The sequence below is a fragment of the Miniopterus schreibersii genome, assembly GCF_964146895.1.
Source record: "Miniopterus schreibersii genome assembly, chromosome: 1".
NCBI lineage: Eukaryota > Metazoa > Chordata > Mammalia > Chiroptera > Miniopteridae > Miniopterus > Miniopterus schreibersii.
The window spans coordinates 106,469,012-106,488,018 of NC_138101.1; the positions used below are offsets into that span (position 1 = coordinate 106,469,012).

Consider the following 19,007-nt stretch of genomic DNA (forward strand, 5'->3'; position numbering starts at 1 on the left):
AAAGTGCTGGCCGATTAGGCCCAGGGTTAGAGCATCCACCCACGCACCAAAGGGTCGAAGGTTTGATTCCCAGTCAAGGGTATGAAACTGGCTTGCAGATTCAATCCCCGCCCTGGTCTGGGCGGTGGGAGAAGCAACCAATCGATGTGTCTCTCCCCCATCGATGTTTCTCAATCTCTCTCCCCGTCCCTTCCACTCTCTCTAAAAATCAATGGAAAAAATATCCATGGGTGAGGATTAAAAAAAAAAAGGACTTTATAAAAAGTGAGAAAACAAGCTATAAACTAAGAGTATATGTTAATACATATATATAAATGAATTCATATCAATAATATATGAAAAACTACATAAATGGACAAATACGAAAATGGGTAAAAGCCATAACAAACCATTTTGTATAAGAAAAAACATATGTGGCCAATAAATATATGAAAAGATAATCTCACCAACAAGAGAAATGCAAATTATACCACAAGAAACCATTTTATCGCACTTGATTGGGGAAACATTAAGAAGTCTGACATGAGAGGTTTTAAGATGGCGGCAGAGTAGATGGATCTTTCTCCCACTTCCTCCCAGAACCAAACTGGAAATAAAACTAAATATGGAAAACATTCACCCTGAATTACCAACTGAAGACTAGCTGAAAAGGATACTTTTAAACAAGGAAGGGCAGAAACAATCTCGAGATTGGTAGGAAGGGTGGGGTGGCAAGAGGGCTGGCCCCACCCACTCCCACAGGCAGAAGGTCAAGGGCGTGGAGAGACAGCTTGCCTGTGGGGCTGGGGGTGTGGAGGGTTTGCTTCCCCTGAGAGGAGTGAGGCCCGGATCCCTGGCGGGACTCGCAGCCCAGGATATCTGCCCACGTAATATCCAGCAGTGACAGGCGGTGGGGCTTCTATCCACCAGGGAGAAACTGAGCCTGCAGGAGACAAAGCCACTTTGGCTTTTTTTTTTTTTTAAATATATCTTTATTGATTTCAGAGAGAGGAAAGGAGAGGGAGAGAGAGAGAGATAGAAACATCAATGATGAGAGAGTCATTGACCAACTGCCTAGCCTGCAACCCAGGCATGTCCCCTGACCGGGAATCGAACCCTGATCTACTGAATCCTAGGTTGATGCTCAACCACTGAGCCACGCCCGGCCGGGCAGCTTTGGTTTTTTTTTAAGAGCCAAAGCACAGGATTTTTGTTCCCAACCACTCACTCTGGGCTTCAGAGGGAGGGTGGTGTGGGCTATAGTCACCTGAGGAGAGTCTGAGGTGGGAGGCATTGGGGAGTGAGGTGGGAGAGCAGCTATGGGGTCAATGTGCTCAGTCATCCCCCAGCCTCCACCACCTCTCCTGCATACTGCAGCAGCCATTTGTCCTGAGAGGCATAAGCCCCTCCCAGCAGCACACTGGGGAAAGGCAATGACCCCGCACTCTGGGATACAGCTGATCCCACCCTCTGGAATCCTGCTTGTCCTACCCTGCATCTCAACCCCTGCTGAGGAGGCAGCAGCATAGGCCAAGCCTAGGGACCTGAGCAGTCTAAGGGGTCATCAGTGACTGGCTTTGGGGCAGGGCTATTCCCCCACTTACCTGGGAACCTAACTCGCGCTTCCCCCAAGTGGGAGGGCTGATAGAAACTCCTGGCCTCTGGCAGACCCCATCAGCTTGCCTAGGAGTGGATCTGCGCTGCCAAGGTCAGGGAGATATTCCAGGACAGACTCAGGCATGTGGCTCTGGGACAGAGGAACACATTCACCATCTTGCCAGAAGTTTGACCGGCAACTCCCGCTCACAGGAGATCCAGAGGTCCTATCCTCCTGATTCCACCAAAAGCCCTTTCAGAAACTGCCTTTCCAATGACTAAGTATGACAGCTGGACAGCAGGCGGAGGAGGGGGATCACGAGGTCCTTTGAGTCGTTTGAAGACCCAGCCGTGGACCCCATGCTGCCAAAAAGTTGGCCTTAAAGCAGCACACTTGGCCCCTCCTGTGTGCAGCCAAACCCAGCGGAGACAGCAACAAACAGTGGATCACTAGGAGCTTCGAACAGGTTGGCAAGAGGCAAACAGGGACAGCTTCTGACATTCGCTAGCACTAAAGTATCTGCCTGGAACCAGAATACAAAACAGGCAGCCTCAGACAACACGAGAGGAGGATATGAAGGAAGATCCCACCACACACTAAACTCTACTCTACTATGTTGTTTTTCTTTTTCTTTTTTATTTTATTTTGTCTTTTTTATTGCTTTATTGATTTTTCTTTTCTTCTTTCATATGTATTATTTTTCTCTTTCCTTTTCTTACTCTATTTTTTCCTTTCTCCTTTTTTCCTTTTCTAAATTTTTTTCTTCTTTCACTTATTTTTTCCCTCTCACAATTTTTTTCTTCTTTTCTTTTTTACAACTTTCTTTTACCTATTCTTTATTACTATTTTTTTATTCTCCCTTCTTTCCTCTCATATTCTTTTTTCTTCCCCCTTATACATCTCATATTCTTTATTTTATTCTATTATTCTTGTTTTTTCTTTCCTAATTCTCTTTTCTCTTGTGGTTGTTAGGCTGCTGTTGTTGGGTTCTTTTGTATGTTTTTGTTTTGTTTTGTTTTATTCTGTCAGCACCTGTACAACAGCTCGCACAACATGGTCAGGGTTGAGCCTCATGGTCAGCCAGCCTGAGGGAAGATCCCACCCACCAATGGGACAACAACAATCAAGATCCAATTACAACAGGAGAGCCCAAATAACCCAAACAAGGGACATTTCTAAAGCATCCAGCTCAGAAGATCAAGAAGAGTACACCACTGGGTTCCACAGGACACTTATAAGGTCACCCCCAAAGTGTGGGAGTCATAGCAGTTCTATCTAATACATAGTGTGGGAGTCATAGCAATTCTATCTAATACATAGAAACAAACACAAAGAAGACAGCTAAAATGGGGAGACAAAGAACCCCCAAATGAAAGAAAAGGAGGGATCTCCAGAAAAAGAGCTAAATGAAATGGAAGCAAGCAACTGATCAGAAATAGAGTTCAGAGTAATGGTAATAAGGATGCTCAAGAAACTTAGTGAAAACTACAAGTAACTTAATGGGAACTAAAAGGAACTTAGTGGCAACAACATTGACATGAAAAAGGACATAGAAACCATGAATAAGAACCAATTGGAAATGAAGAATACCATACTGAACATCAAGAATACACTAGAAGGAAATAAAAGTAGACAGGATGAAGCAGAGGATCAAATCAGCGATTGGGAGGACAAAGTAGAAGACAAAGTAGAAAAACACAGCCAGAGCAACAACAGCAAAAGGAATTTTTTAAAAAAACAGAACAAAAAGCTCAACTGGCATGGCTCAGTGGTTGAACATCGACCTATGGTCAGGGGATAGCAGTTTGATTCCCGGTCAGGGCACATGTCCAAGTTGTGAGCTCGATTCCCAGTAGGAGGTGTGCAGGACGTGGCTGATCAATGATTCTCTCATCATTGATGTTTCTCTCTCTCTCTCTCTCTCTCTCTCTCTCTCTCTCTCTCTCTCTCCCCCCCACCTCTCCCTCCCTCTCAGAAATCAATAAAGATATATTTTTTAAAAATAAAAAATTTTAAAAATTAAAATACAACAAACAGCAACCCAAAATCTATGGGACACAGTGAAACCATTCCTGAGAGAGAAGTTCATAGCATTACAGCCCTACCTCAAGAAACAACAAAAATCTCAAATAAAAAATCAAACCCTACACCTAAAAGAACTAGATAGAAAACAAGAAAAGTCCAGTCCTGGTTGCTGGTTCGGTTCCTGGTATAGGCACATGCCCAGGTTGCAGACTCAAACCCAGGATGGAGTGTGTAGGAGGCAGCGAATTGATGCTTCTCTCTCTCTGTCTCTCTCTCTCTTCCTCCTTCCCTTCCTCTCTCTCTAAAATCATTAAAAACATTTTAATTTTTAAAAAAATATGTCTTTATTGATTTCAGAGAGAGAAGGGAGAGAGATAGAGGCATCAATGATGAGAGTCGTCATTGACTGGCTGCCGCCTGCATGCCCCCAACTGGGGATTGAGGCAGCAACCCTGGCATGTGCCCTGACCAGAAATCAAACCGCCAACTCCTAGATCCTAGGTCGATGCTCAACTGCTGAGCCATGCCCGGCTGGGCTAAAAACATACTTTAAAAAAGAAAAAGAAAAGCCCAGAGTAAGCACAAAGAAGGAAATAATAAAGATCAGAGTGGAAATAAATGGCATAGTCTAAAAAAAGATCAATGAAACCAAGAATTGGTTCTTTGAAAAGGTAAACAAGATTGATGAACCTTTAGCCAGACTCACCAAGAAACAAAGAGAGAGGATCCATATAAATAAAATTAGAAGCGAAAAGGGCCAAGTAACAACTGACATCACAGAAATACAATCAATTTTAAGACAAATATTATAAACAACTATATGCCAACAAATTGGACAACTTGGGTGAAATGGACAAATTCCTAGAAAAATACCATTTTCCAAAACTCAATCAGAAAGAATCAGAAAACCTGAATAGACCAATAACAACTAATGAAATTGAAGCAGCAATCATAGACGTGCCAGCAAGCAAAAGTCCTGGACCCACCCTAGCCAGTTTGGCTCAGTGGTTAGAGCATCAGCCCACTGACTGAAGGGTTTGATTCTACCAAGGGCACATACCTTGGCTGCAGGCTTGATCCCCAACCCCAGTCGGGGGTGGGTGCTGGAGGCAACCAGTTAATGTATCTCTCTCACATCAATGTTTCTTTTCCTCTCTCTTGCCCCCTCTCTCTCCTTTCCACTCTCTCTAAAAGCAATGGAAAAATATTCTGGGGTGAAGATTAAAAAAAAAAAGTCCTAGACTGGATGGCTTCACAGCTGAATTTTACCAAACATTCAAACAAGGGCTAACACCTATCATTCTCAAACTATTCCAAAAAATTCAAGAGGGAAGACTTACAAATTCTTTTTACGAGGCCAGCATTATCCTAATTCCAAAACCAGATAAAGACACTACAAAGAAAGAAAATTATAGGCCATTATCCCTGATGAACATTAACGCTAAAATCCTCAACAAAATATTAGCAAACAGAACCCAGGAATACATTAAAAATACCATATAACATGACCAAGTGGGATTTATTCCGGGGATGCATGGCTGGTACAATATCCACAAATCAGTAAATGTGATACATCACATAAACAAAATGAAGGACAAAAATCACACAATCATATCAATAGATGCAGAAAAAGCATTTGACAAAATCCAGCACCCATTTATGATAAAAACCCCCAGCAAGGTGGGAATAAAGGGATCATACCTCAACATAATAAAGGCCATATATGAAAGCGAATATCATACTCAATGGGCAAAAACTAAAGCCATCTCCCTTAAGATCAAGAACAGGACAGAGATGTCCACTTTCACCACTCTTATTCAACATAGTGCTGACTCCTAGCCACAGCGATCAGACAAGAAGAATAAAAGGCATCCAAATTGTAAAGGAGGAACTAAAACTGTCATTATTTGCAAAAAACACAATATTGTACATAGAAAACCCTGAAGACTCCACCAAAAAACTACTAGATTTAATAAATGAATTCAGCAAAATAGCAGGATACAAAATTAATATCCAGAAATCAGTGGCATTTTTATATACCAATAAACTCTCATAAAGAGAAACTAAGAAAACAATCACATTTACTATTGCAACAACAAACAAAGGTACCTAGGAATAAACTTAACCAAGGAGGTAAAAGATCTGTACTCAGAAAACTATAGTAGATTGAAGAAAGAAATAGAGGAAAATGCAAACAAATGGAAGCATATACCATGTTCATAGATTGGAAGAATTAACATCATTAAAATTTCCATACTACCCAAAGCAATGTATCGATTCAATCCAATTCCTATTAAAATACCAATGGCATATTTCACAGATTTAGAACAAATATTTCAAAAATTTATATGGAACCAAAAAAGACCTTGAATAGCCTCAGCAATCTTGAGAAAAAAGAACAAAGTTGGAGAGAATTACAATATCGGATATCAAAGTATACTACAAAGTCACCGTAATCAAAACTGGCACAAGAACAGGCTTATAGATCAATGGAACAAAACAGAGAGCCATATGGTCAATTAATATTTGACAAAGGAGGTAAGAGTATACTGTGGAGTAAAAAAGTCCCTTCAATAAATGGTGCTGGGAAAATTGGACACGTGCATGCAAAAACAATGAAACTAGACCATCAACTTACACCATACAAAAGAATAAAGTCAAAATGGATAAAAGACTTAAATGTTAAGTTATGAAATCATAAAAGTTCTAGAAGAAAACATAGGCAATAAAATCTCTCAGAGCAATATTTTTGCCATTGTGTCTCTGAGGGCAAGGGAAACACAGGAAAAAATAAACAAATTGACTACATAAAACTAAAAAGCTTCTGCACAGCCAGAGAAACCATCAACAAAATGAAAAGGGAACCCATCATACGGGAGAACATATTCGCCAATGATTCATCTGATAAGGGGTTAATATCCAAAATATATAGAGAAATTATACAACTCAACACCAGGAAGACAAACAATCCAATAAAAAAATGGGCAAAGGACCTGAGTAGATACTTCTCCAAAGAGGACATACAGATAGCCAGTAGACATATGAAAAAAGTGCTCTATATCACTAATTTTCAGGGAGATACAAATTAAAACAACAATGAGGTATCGCCTCACACCTGCCAGAATGGCTACCATCAATAAATCAACAAACAACAAGTATTGACAAGGATGTGGAAAAAAGGGAACCTTAGTACACTCCCGGTAGGAATGCAGACTGGTGCAGCCACTGTGGAAAACATTATGGAGGTTCCTCAAAAAATTAAAAATGGAACTGCCTTTTGATCCAGCGATCTCACTTCTGGGAATGTATCCTAAGAGAATCCTGAAACACCAATCAGATAGAATATATGAACCCCTATGTTCATAGCAGTGTTATTTACAATAGCTAAGATCTGAAAACAGCCCCAGTGCCCATCAGTAGATGAGTGGATAAAAAAGCTGTGGTAGCCCAGCCAGTGTTGCTCATTGGTTGAGTGTAGACCCATGAACGAGGAGATTATGGTTAGATTCCCGATCAGGGCACATGCCTGGGATGCAGGCTCAATCCCCAGCAGGGGGCGTGCAGGAGGCAGCCAATCAATGATTCTCTCTCATCATTGATGTTGTTTTCTCTCTCTCTCTCCCTTCCTCTCTCTGAAATCAACAAAAAATGTATTAAAAAAAAAAGAAAAGAAAAAGAGCTGTGGTAAATTTACACAATGGAACACTATGCAGCTGTAAAAAGGGAGATCTCACCCTTTGCAACAGCACAGATAGACCTGGAGATCATTATGTTAAATGAAATAAGCCAGTCAGAGAAAGACAAGTATCATATGATCTCACTTATATATGGAATCTAATGAACAAAATCAACTGATGAACAAAATAGGTCCAGAGGTATGGATGCATGAAACAGAGTGACAGATCTCAGTGGGGAGGGCGGTGGGGACAGGAAGAGATTAACCAAAGAACATATATGCATATATACATAACACATAGTCACAGACAATAGTATGGGGATGGCCTGGGTTGAGGTGGGGGCTGGGTGGAGGGTGGCTAAGGGGGAAGGGGAAGATGGGGGCTATCTGTAACACTGTCAACAATAAATTTTAGAAAAAGAAAGAATATATGCACCCTTATGTTCATAGTAGCGTTATTTACAGTAGCCAAAATCTATAAACAGCCCAAGTGCCCATCAGTAAATGAGTGGATAAAAAAGCTGTAGTGCATTTACACCATGGAATACTATGGGGCTGTAAAAATGAAAAGAACGCTTTACCCTTTTTGACAGCATGGACAGACCTGGAGATTATTATGCTAAGTGAAATAAGACAGTGGAAGAAGACAAGTACCATATGATCTCATTAATATGTGGAGTCTAATGAACAAAATAAACTGACGACATAGAACCAGAGGCATGGATACACAGAACAGACTGACAAATGTCAGAGGGGGAGAGGGTGGGAGGGACTGGATAAAGGAAGGAATTAGCTAAAGAACATATGTGGCCTGGCTGGGGATGGTTCAGCGGTTGAGCACTGACCTAGGATCCAGGAGATCAAGGTTTGATTCCTGGTTAGGGCACATGTCTGAGTTGTAGGCTCAATCCCCAGTCAGGGGCGTGCAGGAGGCAGCCAATCAATGACAACTCTCTCATCATTGATGTTTCTATCTCTCTCTCTCCCTCTCCCTTCCTCTCCCTGAGGTCAATAAAGATATATTTAAAAGAAAAAAAAAAAGAACATATATGCATATATGGACATAGACAATAGTGTGGTGAGGGCTACGGGGGCAGGGGCTGGGTGGAGGTGGGCAAAGGGAGAGAAATTTGGGACATTTCCAATAGTGTAACAATAAATTTTTTTTTTTAAATATATCTTTATTGATTTCAGAGAGAGGAAGGGAGAGGGAGAGAGAGAGAGAGAAACATCAATGATGAGTCATTGATCGAGCCTACAACCCGGGCATGTGCCCTGACCGGGAATCGAACCCCATTTGCCTGGATCCTAGGTCTACCGACGCTCAACCGCTGAGCCACGCCCAGCCAGGCAATAAAAAATTTAAATAAAAAAAAAGAAGTCTGATATCACCAAGTGTTGGAGAGGATGTGGACCAATGGAAATTTTACACATAGCAGGTGGGTAAAACCACTTAGGAAAACAATTTAACACTATTTTATGAAGTTGAATCTTCAAAGACCTTATGACTCAGTAATTCTCCTAGGTGTATACTCTAGAGCATACATATCACCCTCAAGTGGATGAAATCAGTTTTGAGGAGTGGGGCATAGGCAAAAAATCATACTCTTTTTATGCATAAAGCACAGATATGCATTCAGTACATAATGATACATATAGTACATCGGTGGTATTAGAATTTCATTAGAACAACTTGGGGGGAGGGGAATGTCTATGAAAGGCTCCTCAGTGAGGCAATAAGGAAAAAAGGGCCGAGAAACACTGCCCTAGAGATACTCCTGCACACATGCACCAGAAGACAAGTATAAAAGTATTCATAGCAGCACTGTCCATAGACACAAAAATCAGTAAATAATCCAAGGAGCAATCAGTAGAAAAGTGGATGAATAAACTGATATATTCACCAGTGGAGGAGGAATTAAAAAGTAACAATCCAGCCTGGCCGGGCGTGGCTCTGCGGTTAAGCGTCAACCTAGGATCCAGGCGATCGGGGTTCGATTTCCGGTCAGGGCACATGCCCAGGTTGCGGGCTGCAGCCGATCAATGACTCTCTCATCATTGATGTTTCTATCTCTCTCTCCCTCTCCTTTCCTCTCTCTGAAATCAATAAAGATATATTAAAAAAAAAAAAAGTAACAATCCACCCAGCCAGGCCTGGCTCAGCAGTTGAGCATCGACCTAGGATCCAGGAGATCGGGGTTCGATTCCCGGTCAGGGCACATGCCCACATTGCGGGCTGCAGCCAATCAATGACTCTCTCATCATTGATGTTTCTATCTCTCTCTCTCTCCCTCTCCCTTCCTCTCTCTGAAATCAATAAAGATATGTTTAAAAAAAAAAAGGTAACAATCCTCCAACCATCAATAAAAAGGAATAAATTACAGCTACATACCACAAGAGGAATTTCAGTAAAATAATGATAAGTGAAAAATTCAAATCCCAGAAAACAACATGCAGCATAATACCCTATTTATACACTTTCTATTATAAAGCTGTAATAGTAAATAAGCACCTATAGAAATCTAGTTCCACAGTACTCCCAAGTGAGGTCCCAGAACCAAGACTGCATAGACTCCTAAACGAATGTTTTTCAAACTGCAGGTTGTCACTAAGTGGGTCCTGAAGTTAATTTAATAGATCATGACTAACATTTAAAAAATATGAAATAGAAGAGAATAATCAAAGTGATTGCACACAGTAAGGTAAAGCTTGTTTTGTGCAACTTTTTTGTTTTGTTTTATAAATATGTACACACAGATACACACGCCCCCATCCACAGATTCTGAAATCTAAATAACTCTGAAAATCTTAAATTTATTTCATAAGTTTGGTGCAAAAATTAAGAGGGCAGCAAAAGCTAACCTGAAATGCCCTAGGCTATTCATAGCATTTATTCTTCTCCACTCATTATAATACATTCCATTGCAGAAATGTTAATGTTTGATTATAGGGTGGCACACATATTATCTTTTAAAGTTCAAAATATTAAAAAAACACCTCTGGATCTAAGCATTTGTGATAAGAGATTAAGAACCTTATCTATGTATGTAACTCTACATATATGTGTAAGTATACATATACTTTTGAGTACTAAGTTATAATGTAAAACATGTTTCTGGCCCTGGCTGGGTGGCTCAGTTGCTTGGAATGTTGTCCCGGGCACCAAAAGGTTGTGGGTTCGATTCCCACTCAGGGCACATACCTAGGTTGTGGGTTTGATCCCCAGTTGGGGAGTGTACGGAGGGAGGCAACGGATCTATGTTTTTATCTTACATCGATGTTTTTCTCTCTCTCCCTTCCTCTCTCTTTAAGATAAAAACATACCCTCAGGTGAGGATTTATATTTTTATTATTATTATTTTTAAATATATCTTTATTCATTTCAGAGAGAGGGAAGGCGAGGGAGACAGAGAGATAGAAACATCAACGATGAGAGAGTCATTGATCAAGCCCGCAACCCGGGCATGTGCCCTGACAGGGAATCGAACCCCGATCACCTGGATTCCAGGTCGACGCTCAAACGCTGAGCCACACCCGGCCAGGCCCCTCAGGTGAGGATTTAAAAAAATATTTTTAATTAAAAAAATGTACTTCTGACTAGATATAGTTGAAAAAAAAGTGTGTTTTTTAAAAAAATATATCTTTATTGAGTTCAGAGAGAGGAAAGGAGAGGGAGAGAGAGATAGAAACATCAATGATGAGAGAGTCATTGATCGGCTGCCTCCTGCACGCCCCCAACTGGGGATCGAGCCTGCAACCTGGACATGTGCCCTGGCCGGGAATCAAACCCCAATCGCCTGGATCCTAAGTCGATGCTCAACCGCTGAGCCACGCCTGGCCGGGCAAAACAAAGTTTGAAAGACACTGGCTAGGTGACATTTTTCATGGACACTGGCCACGCCTAGGCCTTCATTAATTCTTATTCTACAAAACTCCAGGAAAGGGATATCCCACACCTTTATGATTAAGAATGTTCTTGTGCATTTCTTATTTAAATTCTTCCCATTTTACTTTTAAGACCATTTCTTATTCTGAGGAAGCAGTTATTACTCATCATTTACAGGTGATCTTTAAATGGAACACAATGTCTGAAGTTTACATCATTCTTAAATCCAAAGAATAGAAAAAAGTATCCTAACCATTATAGGAGAATTAAGAGGGCCCTGCCACAGCCTTACCTTCAGCAGGTTTAGGACTTTCTTGCCAAGATCCAGCTCAAAGTTGGTATAATTAGAACCGCACATGTCATAGATAAACACCAGTCCATTCCTCTGAGTTTCAAAGCTGTAAACCAACCATTGAACAAAAACATTTAAGTAATCAGATGAATGAGGAAGGTTGAAAGCCAGAGGCAAAAACAAAAGTATGGGACGGACACATTTGGGACCAAAATAACTGCCTCCCTGAACACTAGTCTTACAAAAAGATAATTTACCTTTGGTATCTGCTATGCTTATTGTGATATCGTGATTTCTAATAAGAACTATATACTTGGTCTTCAACCCTGAATTCTGAAAAGTCTTGAAATTTCCTAAGCAAAGTGCTCAATAAAGGTGTCTGTTATGTTATTGAGGTGACTGCTAAAATGTCCCTAAGTCACCAAGGGTGGGCGATGGTTGCCAGGGAAACCAAACACCATGATCAGAGTGTTGGCATTTTCAGCGCAAGCCCTACCAGGGAAGGAAGAGTGGGGAGGGGCTAGAGACTGAGTTCAATCATGAATGGCGAATGATTTAATCAATCGTGCCTAAGTAATGAGGTCTCCCTAAAAACTCAGAAGGATGGGGTTCAGAGAGCTGCCAGGTTGGTGAACATGTTGAGGTGTCGGGAGAATGGCTCTCTCAGAGAGGGCACAGAAACTCCGTGCTCTCGCCCCATACCTTGCCCTATGCATCCCTTCCATCTGGCTGTTCCTGGGTTATATCATTTTATCATAAACCAGTAATCTAGTAAGTAAAATGTTTTTCTGAGTTCTGTGAGCCAATCTAGCAAATCCATCAAATCCAAGGAGAGGGTGGTTGGAACCTCTGATCTACAGAGCCTGTTGGTAAGAAGCAGAGGTGACAACCTGGACTTGCCATTGGTATCTGAAGGGAGTAGAAGGGGACAGTCTTGCAGGACTGAAAACCCTTAACCTGTGGGACCTACACTATCTACAGGTAGACAGTGTAAAAAATGAGGTGAATTGTGGAACTCTGAGCTGGTGTTGAAGAACTGCTTGGTGGTGTACGGAAAAGCCTCACATGTTGGAACTGGAATTGGAATTATACTTATTGATGCATATTTAACCAGATTTATCAAGTGAGAAAGTCCTAAGTTGAGAATGTTCCAGAGTATCTAGGTTATCAAAATTTGAACTGTTTTCTCGCATGTCTCTGAATCTGCCTATCCAAATTCTATAATATTCCCTGTTCAGCTCAAAAGTTTCCTCTTCCTTGAAGATCTCCCTGATAACTGTAATCAAATGTACTACCACCCTTCACCTTCTTGAAGCCCCACAAATCTTCCTGTGGATCTTTATTGTGGCTCTTAAAATATGCCAACTTTGTGTAGCTGATTCTCTTCTAGAGTGTTTTTTTTCACTCATTATCCCCAACAGTCCCTAGCACAGTCCTTGCAACACAAATCCATAATGACTTGTAACTGAATTGTAATCCAGTGGACTGGAAGCCATCACTAAAAAAAAATACTTTAGACTTGTAAAAAACCGTATAACAAAACTCTAAGCTTAATAGTTGTGAATTTGTCTCTTTTGACTTGGAGGAAGAGAACGCACAAATGGTCTCTGGAAAATATCCTCAAAAGTAAATTGAAAGGTGGTAAACCTATGCCCAGATTGAAGTTAGGAACACATGAAGATATGAAAAGTATTCCTCAGTGCAATCTCCTTAATGCCTAAGGACTTTTCAAAGTTGACTCTTCCACCTAGCCAAAGCCTTACTTGCTTTATTCTATACACAGAATAAATTATTCAGACTATTCACAGGTAACTGAAACAGGTTTCACATTTATTTTAAATTGAGAAAAAAATTTGGCTCAAAACACAATCCTGAAATCAGAGTCTCATGTTATTTTGTACACTAATTTTTTTGTTGTTGTTGTTATCCTCACTTGAGGATATTTTTTTCCATTGCTTTTCAGAGAGAATGGAAGGAAGGGAGGGAGGAAGAGAGAGAAACATAGATATGAAAGAGACACGTCAATTGGTTGCCTCCCGCATGTGCGCCGACCCTGGCAGGAAGCAAACCCACAACCCAGGCATGTGCCTTTGACCGGCAATTGAACCCATGATCCTTCCGTGTGCAGTCTGTTCCTCTAACCATTTAGCAACACTGGCCAGGGTTACACTACTTTTTTAGTATGACCTCCTGGAAGCCTCTATACCTCTATCCTTTCAATAAAATCCAAGAGAGAAGTACCAACTCATTAAGTAGCATTTCAAAAATCTCTAATTGTGAAGTAGGCCCAAATTTCTCTTAGGTTCAAATGACCCATAACATGATACCGTCAGTGCTAAATCTTGACTCTTTTTACAACCCCAGAGAGATTATGATTCACCAAGAGCAAAGATGCTGTTAATCGAATGACACAATTACTATCCAAGTCTAGAGACTTCCCATTTCTCCACAAGTTCATCAAAGGCCAAATTCAAAGAATTATATATTTTTCCCTCACAGCTCCAGCTTGTGGTAGGGAACTGAAACAAAGGGAAGATAGTGCCAGGGGAAAAAGAATTTAATTTTTAAAAAGCAACCTGGCATAACGATGCAGGTTCTACAGTCCCCAAAACAGCTCATCCTCTAAAGGCACATGAAATACATAAAAATGCAATAGGATTTTCACTTTTCTGGGTACAGAATATGAGGTTTACAAACAGCTAATTCCGTACTCAGAATAATTGCTTCCCTCCTGAATCTGATTCCTGAGCTGGATGCTACTGGGAACACCAAGAAGTTTAAAACACAGTCCCTCGCATGTTTTAAAATAGCCAAGGGTAGGGGGTGGGTGAGGGATTATCAATGAAACAAGATTGGTTACAGATCACTTTGAAGACAACAGATGATGGGTATGTGGAAATTTACGATAGCATTTCCTCTCCACCTAGGGAGATTTTGGAATTTTCCATTATATAATGTTAAAAAGAAGGTACCCTGTCCTTATGGAGCTTATAATCTAGTGGTAGATGAAAAAACAACAGTATAAGATAAATGACATCATAAGGCCATGCATAATTAAACACAAAATGATCAGTACTAGTAATAACTGCTATTAAAGTCAGAGTAAAAAGAATTTTATTTGTGACAGGTTGGAGCAGTGACAGGGCCAGTCATAGAAGTTGGGCCTTAAAAAAGGGTAAGATATAGTGAAGAGGAGGGCTTTCCTCTCCTTCCATCCTGATTCAAGGTAAAATAGGGAAACAAGAATTTCTTCTCACTACTGAGAATATTTTGCTTAAAGAAAAGGGTTCACATTTATCTTATATGCATCCTCTCAATAATGAGGAGTCAATGAGGGATTTTAAGAAAGAAATGGACATCATGAAAAATTTTAATTCTATTTACCTGTTTGGTACTCCTGTGGGATCTAATACTCACACTGGAAAGAGCAAGCTTTGGTTACTGCCATACGTATATGAGAGCTCTGACTCTCTAAGCTGCCCAAGGAGGAAGACCAATACTGAATTTTCTGGTGAAGGAATCTCTCATTCATTCCCCTGAGCTAAACTAACCTTTCAAAGGAACCTATATTCTGGAAATCATGCCTGAAGGCCAATCACAGAAAAGAACTGATACACTCCACACTTCTGATTGTGCAGTACTGGGGCCCTGAGATCACTGATCCTCTCTCCTCAGTAACTTCTCTTTTTCAGAACAATGCTATGTGTAGTTTAGATCTATCTCCCGCTAAGCATCAAAAGCAGAAGCTAAGTACTATGAAAATAACATTAACAAGACAGTAACAGATGAACTGAGAACTTAAACTGAGACAGTACTTTGGCTATTCCCATCCCCTAAAGTCCATAGTATGACTAAAGCTGTGCACAGCTGTCTCACTCTATCAGGTAGCAGCCCTACGTATATCACTCCTAACTCAGAGGACCAGCCAATAACATCCAGAGCAATAACAAACTGTAAAGGCAAGCACTAAGGTAAAAAGTATGGCAGAAAAACAACATAGTAAGGTAACTATAGCTCTAGACAAGAAAAGAACACCAGGATCTTAGAACAACTTGGACCAGTATGTGATTACTGTAAAAGAGTCACATAACTTCTTGGGACTTCAGTTTCTTTGTCTATAGAATAGTAACAATATGATTTACCTTAAAGGGGGAGAGATATGACCTGAGCTGGTTCCTTTTGCTTATGTACCTATTGATTTTACTTAACTTTATACTTTTGGACTCTTCTCTCCTGAATATTGATTCTCAAAATCCTCTGAGCTAAATACCATTATTCCTATTTTACAAAGAAACTGAGGCCCCAGAGGGTTTTGAAAATTAACATTCAGGGAAGAATGAACAAAAGGAGCCAGCACAGGGCTGCTGACCAGGTAGCCCAGTTGGTTAGGGCATCATCCTGATACACCAAGATTGTAGGTTTGATCCCTGGTCAGGGCACATACAAGAAGCAACCAATGAATGCATAGATAAGTGGAACAACAAACTGATGTTTCTCTCTCTCTCTCTTTCTCTCTAAAATCAATGAATACATTTTTTAAATTAGTATTTAATTGGCTTTCTCAGCTTCTGTTATTCTGAAAAGAGCCAAGCAGGTAAAGATATGGGAAATCCACCAGCTTGACAGTACCTGGAAACATTCCAAGCCTTTAAGGACATTGGACATTTTCTATACATAGCACTCACTGCCCAAGACACATCTGAGAAGCACAGGGAAGGCACTCCTAAGTTTTATCAAATCAAGAACTGTCACTTTCCCATCTAGATGTAAACCACCTACACCAATCTCCATGCTCACCTATCCACAGCTCTGTCTAGCAAGTAAAACAGAGCCTGAAGTACCACATGTTGGACTGACTTGTGGGGATGATGCAGTCTGGCAGTGAAGAGGGCGATGGAGGCTCCTGTTGGGTCCCGAACATTCTAAAGCAAATAAAACAAGAAACATTTAGAAATCAAATAGAAAATCCCAATAATCACTAAGGCTTCTCATATCCTGGACACAGCTTTTCAATATGAAGAGAACAGATACTGGAACTGCTTCGCTGACTTGCATCAATTGCTCCAGAAAGGGAAGAAAGTTTATGCCATCCCATGCCTGATTCTCAGCAAGCCCTCATCCCCCCAACCATATTTCAATGATAGGAAAAACACACATTATCTCCTCAATTACAGAGATTAAAAAACGGTGTACTCTGGCTGATTAATTTCCCAGGCAGGATGCCAAAAGAAACAAACAGCAGAGGAAAACTATAAAATCCACCCATTGTATATTTACCTGCAAGGTTGTGGTTTCCAATTGGAGAGAGCTTGCATTCAATAAGGTAGGATGGGCCTCTGACACATTATAAACCCATCCCAAAAGCCTTGACTGTTATGGACCAATGAAGAAACTTTTCTAAATCTACAGTCCAACTGATTCCCAATAATTTCAATTATTACTAGAATAATTTTATGCCAAACTGCACAACTGCTTCACATCTGCTCCTGACTGTTGAGACTCTCTAGATTCAGGATAAAGTATGCAGCAACAAAGTCCAAAGAGGACAACAGCTACAAAAGGAAATAATGAGACATTACAAGAGGGGTCCATGAAGACTCACTAAGATGGTAAATTTTCCACTAAGGATCTCAGAACGGAGAGGTTCTTCGTGAGGTTTCAGCTTCACTATGCCTTCCTTCCTTCGTGTTTCCTAAAAATAAAGCACACAAGATGAATATGAAAATACTATACACCCTGGCCAGTGTGGCTCAGTTGGTTGGGTGTCATCCCATGCATCAAGAGGTTGCCAGTTTGATTCCCAGTCAGGGCATATGTCCAGGTTGTGGCTCAATCCCCAGTAGGGGTCTTGCAAGAGGCAGCTGATCAGTGTTTCACTCTCACATCGATGTTTTTCTCTCTGCCTCTCCCTTCCTCTCTCTCTAAAAAAAAAAAAAAAAAATCAAGAAAAATCTTAAAAAAATTTTTTTTAAATAAAATGTTAAAAACATATATACTATATTTCCAGGATAGCTTTATGTAATCGCCAAATTTCAAAGATAAGGGACTTTACAAGTCAACTAACTAAATCATAAATTCCTTTGTAACCCCCTTCTGAGTGTTATCAGAATTTCCTTTCCAATGCCACCTTATAAGCCCCTTAGGTAGAATAGTTTCTTTTGAATCAGTGAGAATCCTAATCTTGAAGACCAACCAATATGTATCACCAGCATGCAGGGTCAAAGTTCTTAAACATGCAGCAGCACAGATACTGGACCAGGATATTAAAATATGTACCCAAAACCGTCTGGAAACAGACATCCTCATACATCTTCCAGGCACAGGCCTCTCCTATCATAAATAAGAGTCACCCCTCACCCTGGCCAGGTAGCTCAGTTGGTTAGAGTGTCATCCCGATACGCCAAAGTTGCAAGTTAGATCCCTAGTCAGGGCACGTATGAGAATCAACCAATGGATGAATAAGTGGAATAACAAATCAATGTTTCTTTCTCTTTCTCTCTCCCTTCCCCTTCCTATCAATTTTTTTAAAAGTCACCCCTACCCTCTATATCCTCTCCAAAAGCAGCTACCATGACCTCATTTTCCTCATCTCCATGGCCAGATTCTTTTCTTTTCTTTTTTTTAACTTTTATTAGTATTTATTTTATGCTGAATTTACTCATGGGCCATAAGTTTTTGTTTCTTCAGTTCCTCTGGGATCTTTTACTTCCGTGCAACCTCCTCTTCTGCTTAGGAACAATCTGTTCCTTTGCAGTGAGGATCATCTCAATGTGACAGAGAAAGCTCATGTATGGGTTCATCTGCCCATGAGCTCTGTAAGTTCCATGCCACATCCTGGGGGCTTTGTTCACCTGGATGTGCTCAATGACCAGAGACTCTATATCCAAACCCTGAAGTTCAGCATTACTCTCTGTATTTTTAAGCCTGTGCAGCAAGAATTCAGCACTATTTTTGAGCCACCGACCCTGTGTCCACCCCACTGTTTTGCCTGGGCAAACCTACCAACTCCATCACTGTAACGACAAAATGGAACACATTGCTTCTGTTAAGTGGCATCCTTTAGATACTTGGTGGCTTTTTGAATATGCAAAGCCTTGATGGCCTTGGCAGTTTCTCGAGTATTCTTAAAGTGAACACGAAGATCATCTTGATTTGCACGATTTTGTGAGGTTTTCTGGGTCAAGTGAATAGTGAACCATTTTCAGAGGTCACCTCTGGCTGCTTTTGGGAAGAGCCACAGACATATTCTTTAAGCTCACCCTCAGCTCCCTCATGCTCGGTCTACTGCATTCTCATTTCCTTTAACTACAGAAGGACCTTCCTGTCACTGAATCCATTGGGCATTTGCAGTCTTCCTTTATGTGACCAGGCTGACCACTCACATTCCCTTCTTCCTGAAACATTCTCTATCTTTCACAGATAATGATTTCTGGGTTTTATTTCTTTGATTATTCCTTCTAAATCTCTCTTGCAGGCTGTTTTTTTCCCCCCATTCATTTGCTCACTCACTGATTCATTCATTTATTCTGCAAATATTTGTAGAGCAATTACT

At 40.6% G+C, this 19,007-nt stretch overlaps 1 protein-coding gene and 1 pseudogene across 3 annotated transcripts in view; both read right to left on the reverse strand.

The window, feature by feature from the left end:
* PTPN9 (protein tyrosine phosphatase non-receptor type 9) overlaps positions 1–19,007 on the reverse strand; it is a 110,097-nt gene that overhangs the window by 44,384 nt on the left and 46,706 nt on the right. For both annotated transcript variants that reach the window (XM_081157249.1, XM_081157248.1), the window contains exons 3-5: positions 17,058–17,147; positions 16,253–16,377; positions 11,456–11,561 (exon numbers count right to left, since the gene is read on the reverse strand). In XM_081157249.1, coding sequence (XP_081013375.1) covers positions 11,456–11,561; positions 16,253–16,377; positions 17,058–17,147 — 321 coding nt within the window. The remainder of the gene's footprint in view (positions 1–11,455; positions 11,562–16,252; positions 16,378–17,057; positions 17,148–19,007) is intronic.
* LOC308566700 (large ribosomal subunit protein uL22 pseudogene) lies at positions 18,110–18,654 on the reverse strand (annotated as a pseudogene). Its single transcript has one exon. The product of its transcript is annotated as a large ribosomal subunit protein uL22 pseudogene (transcript).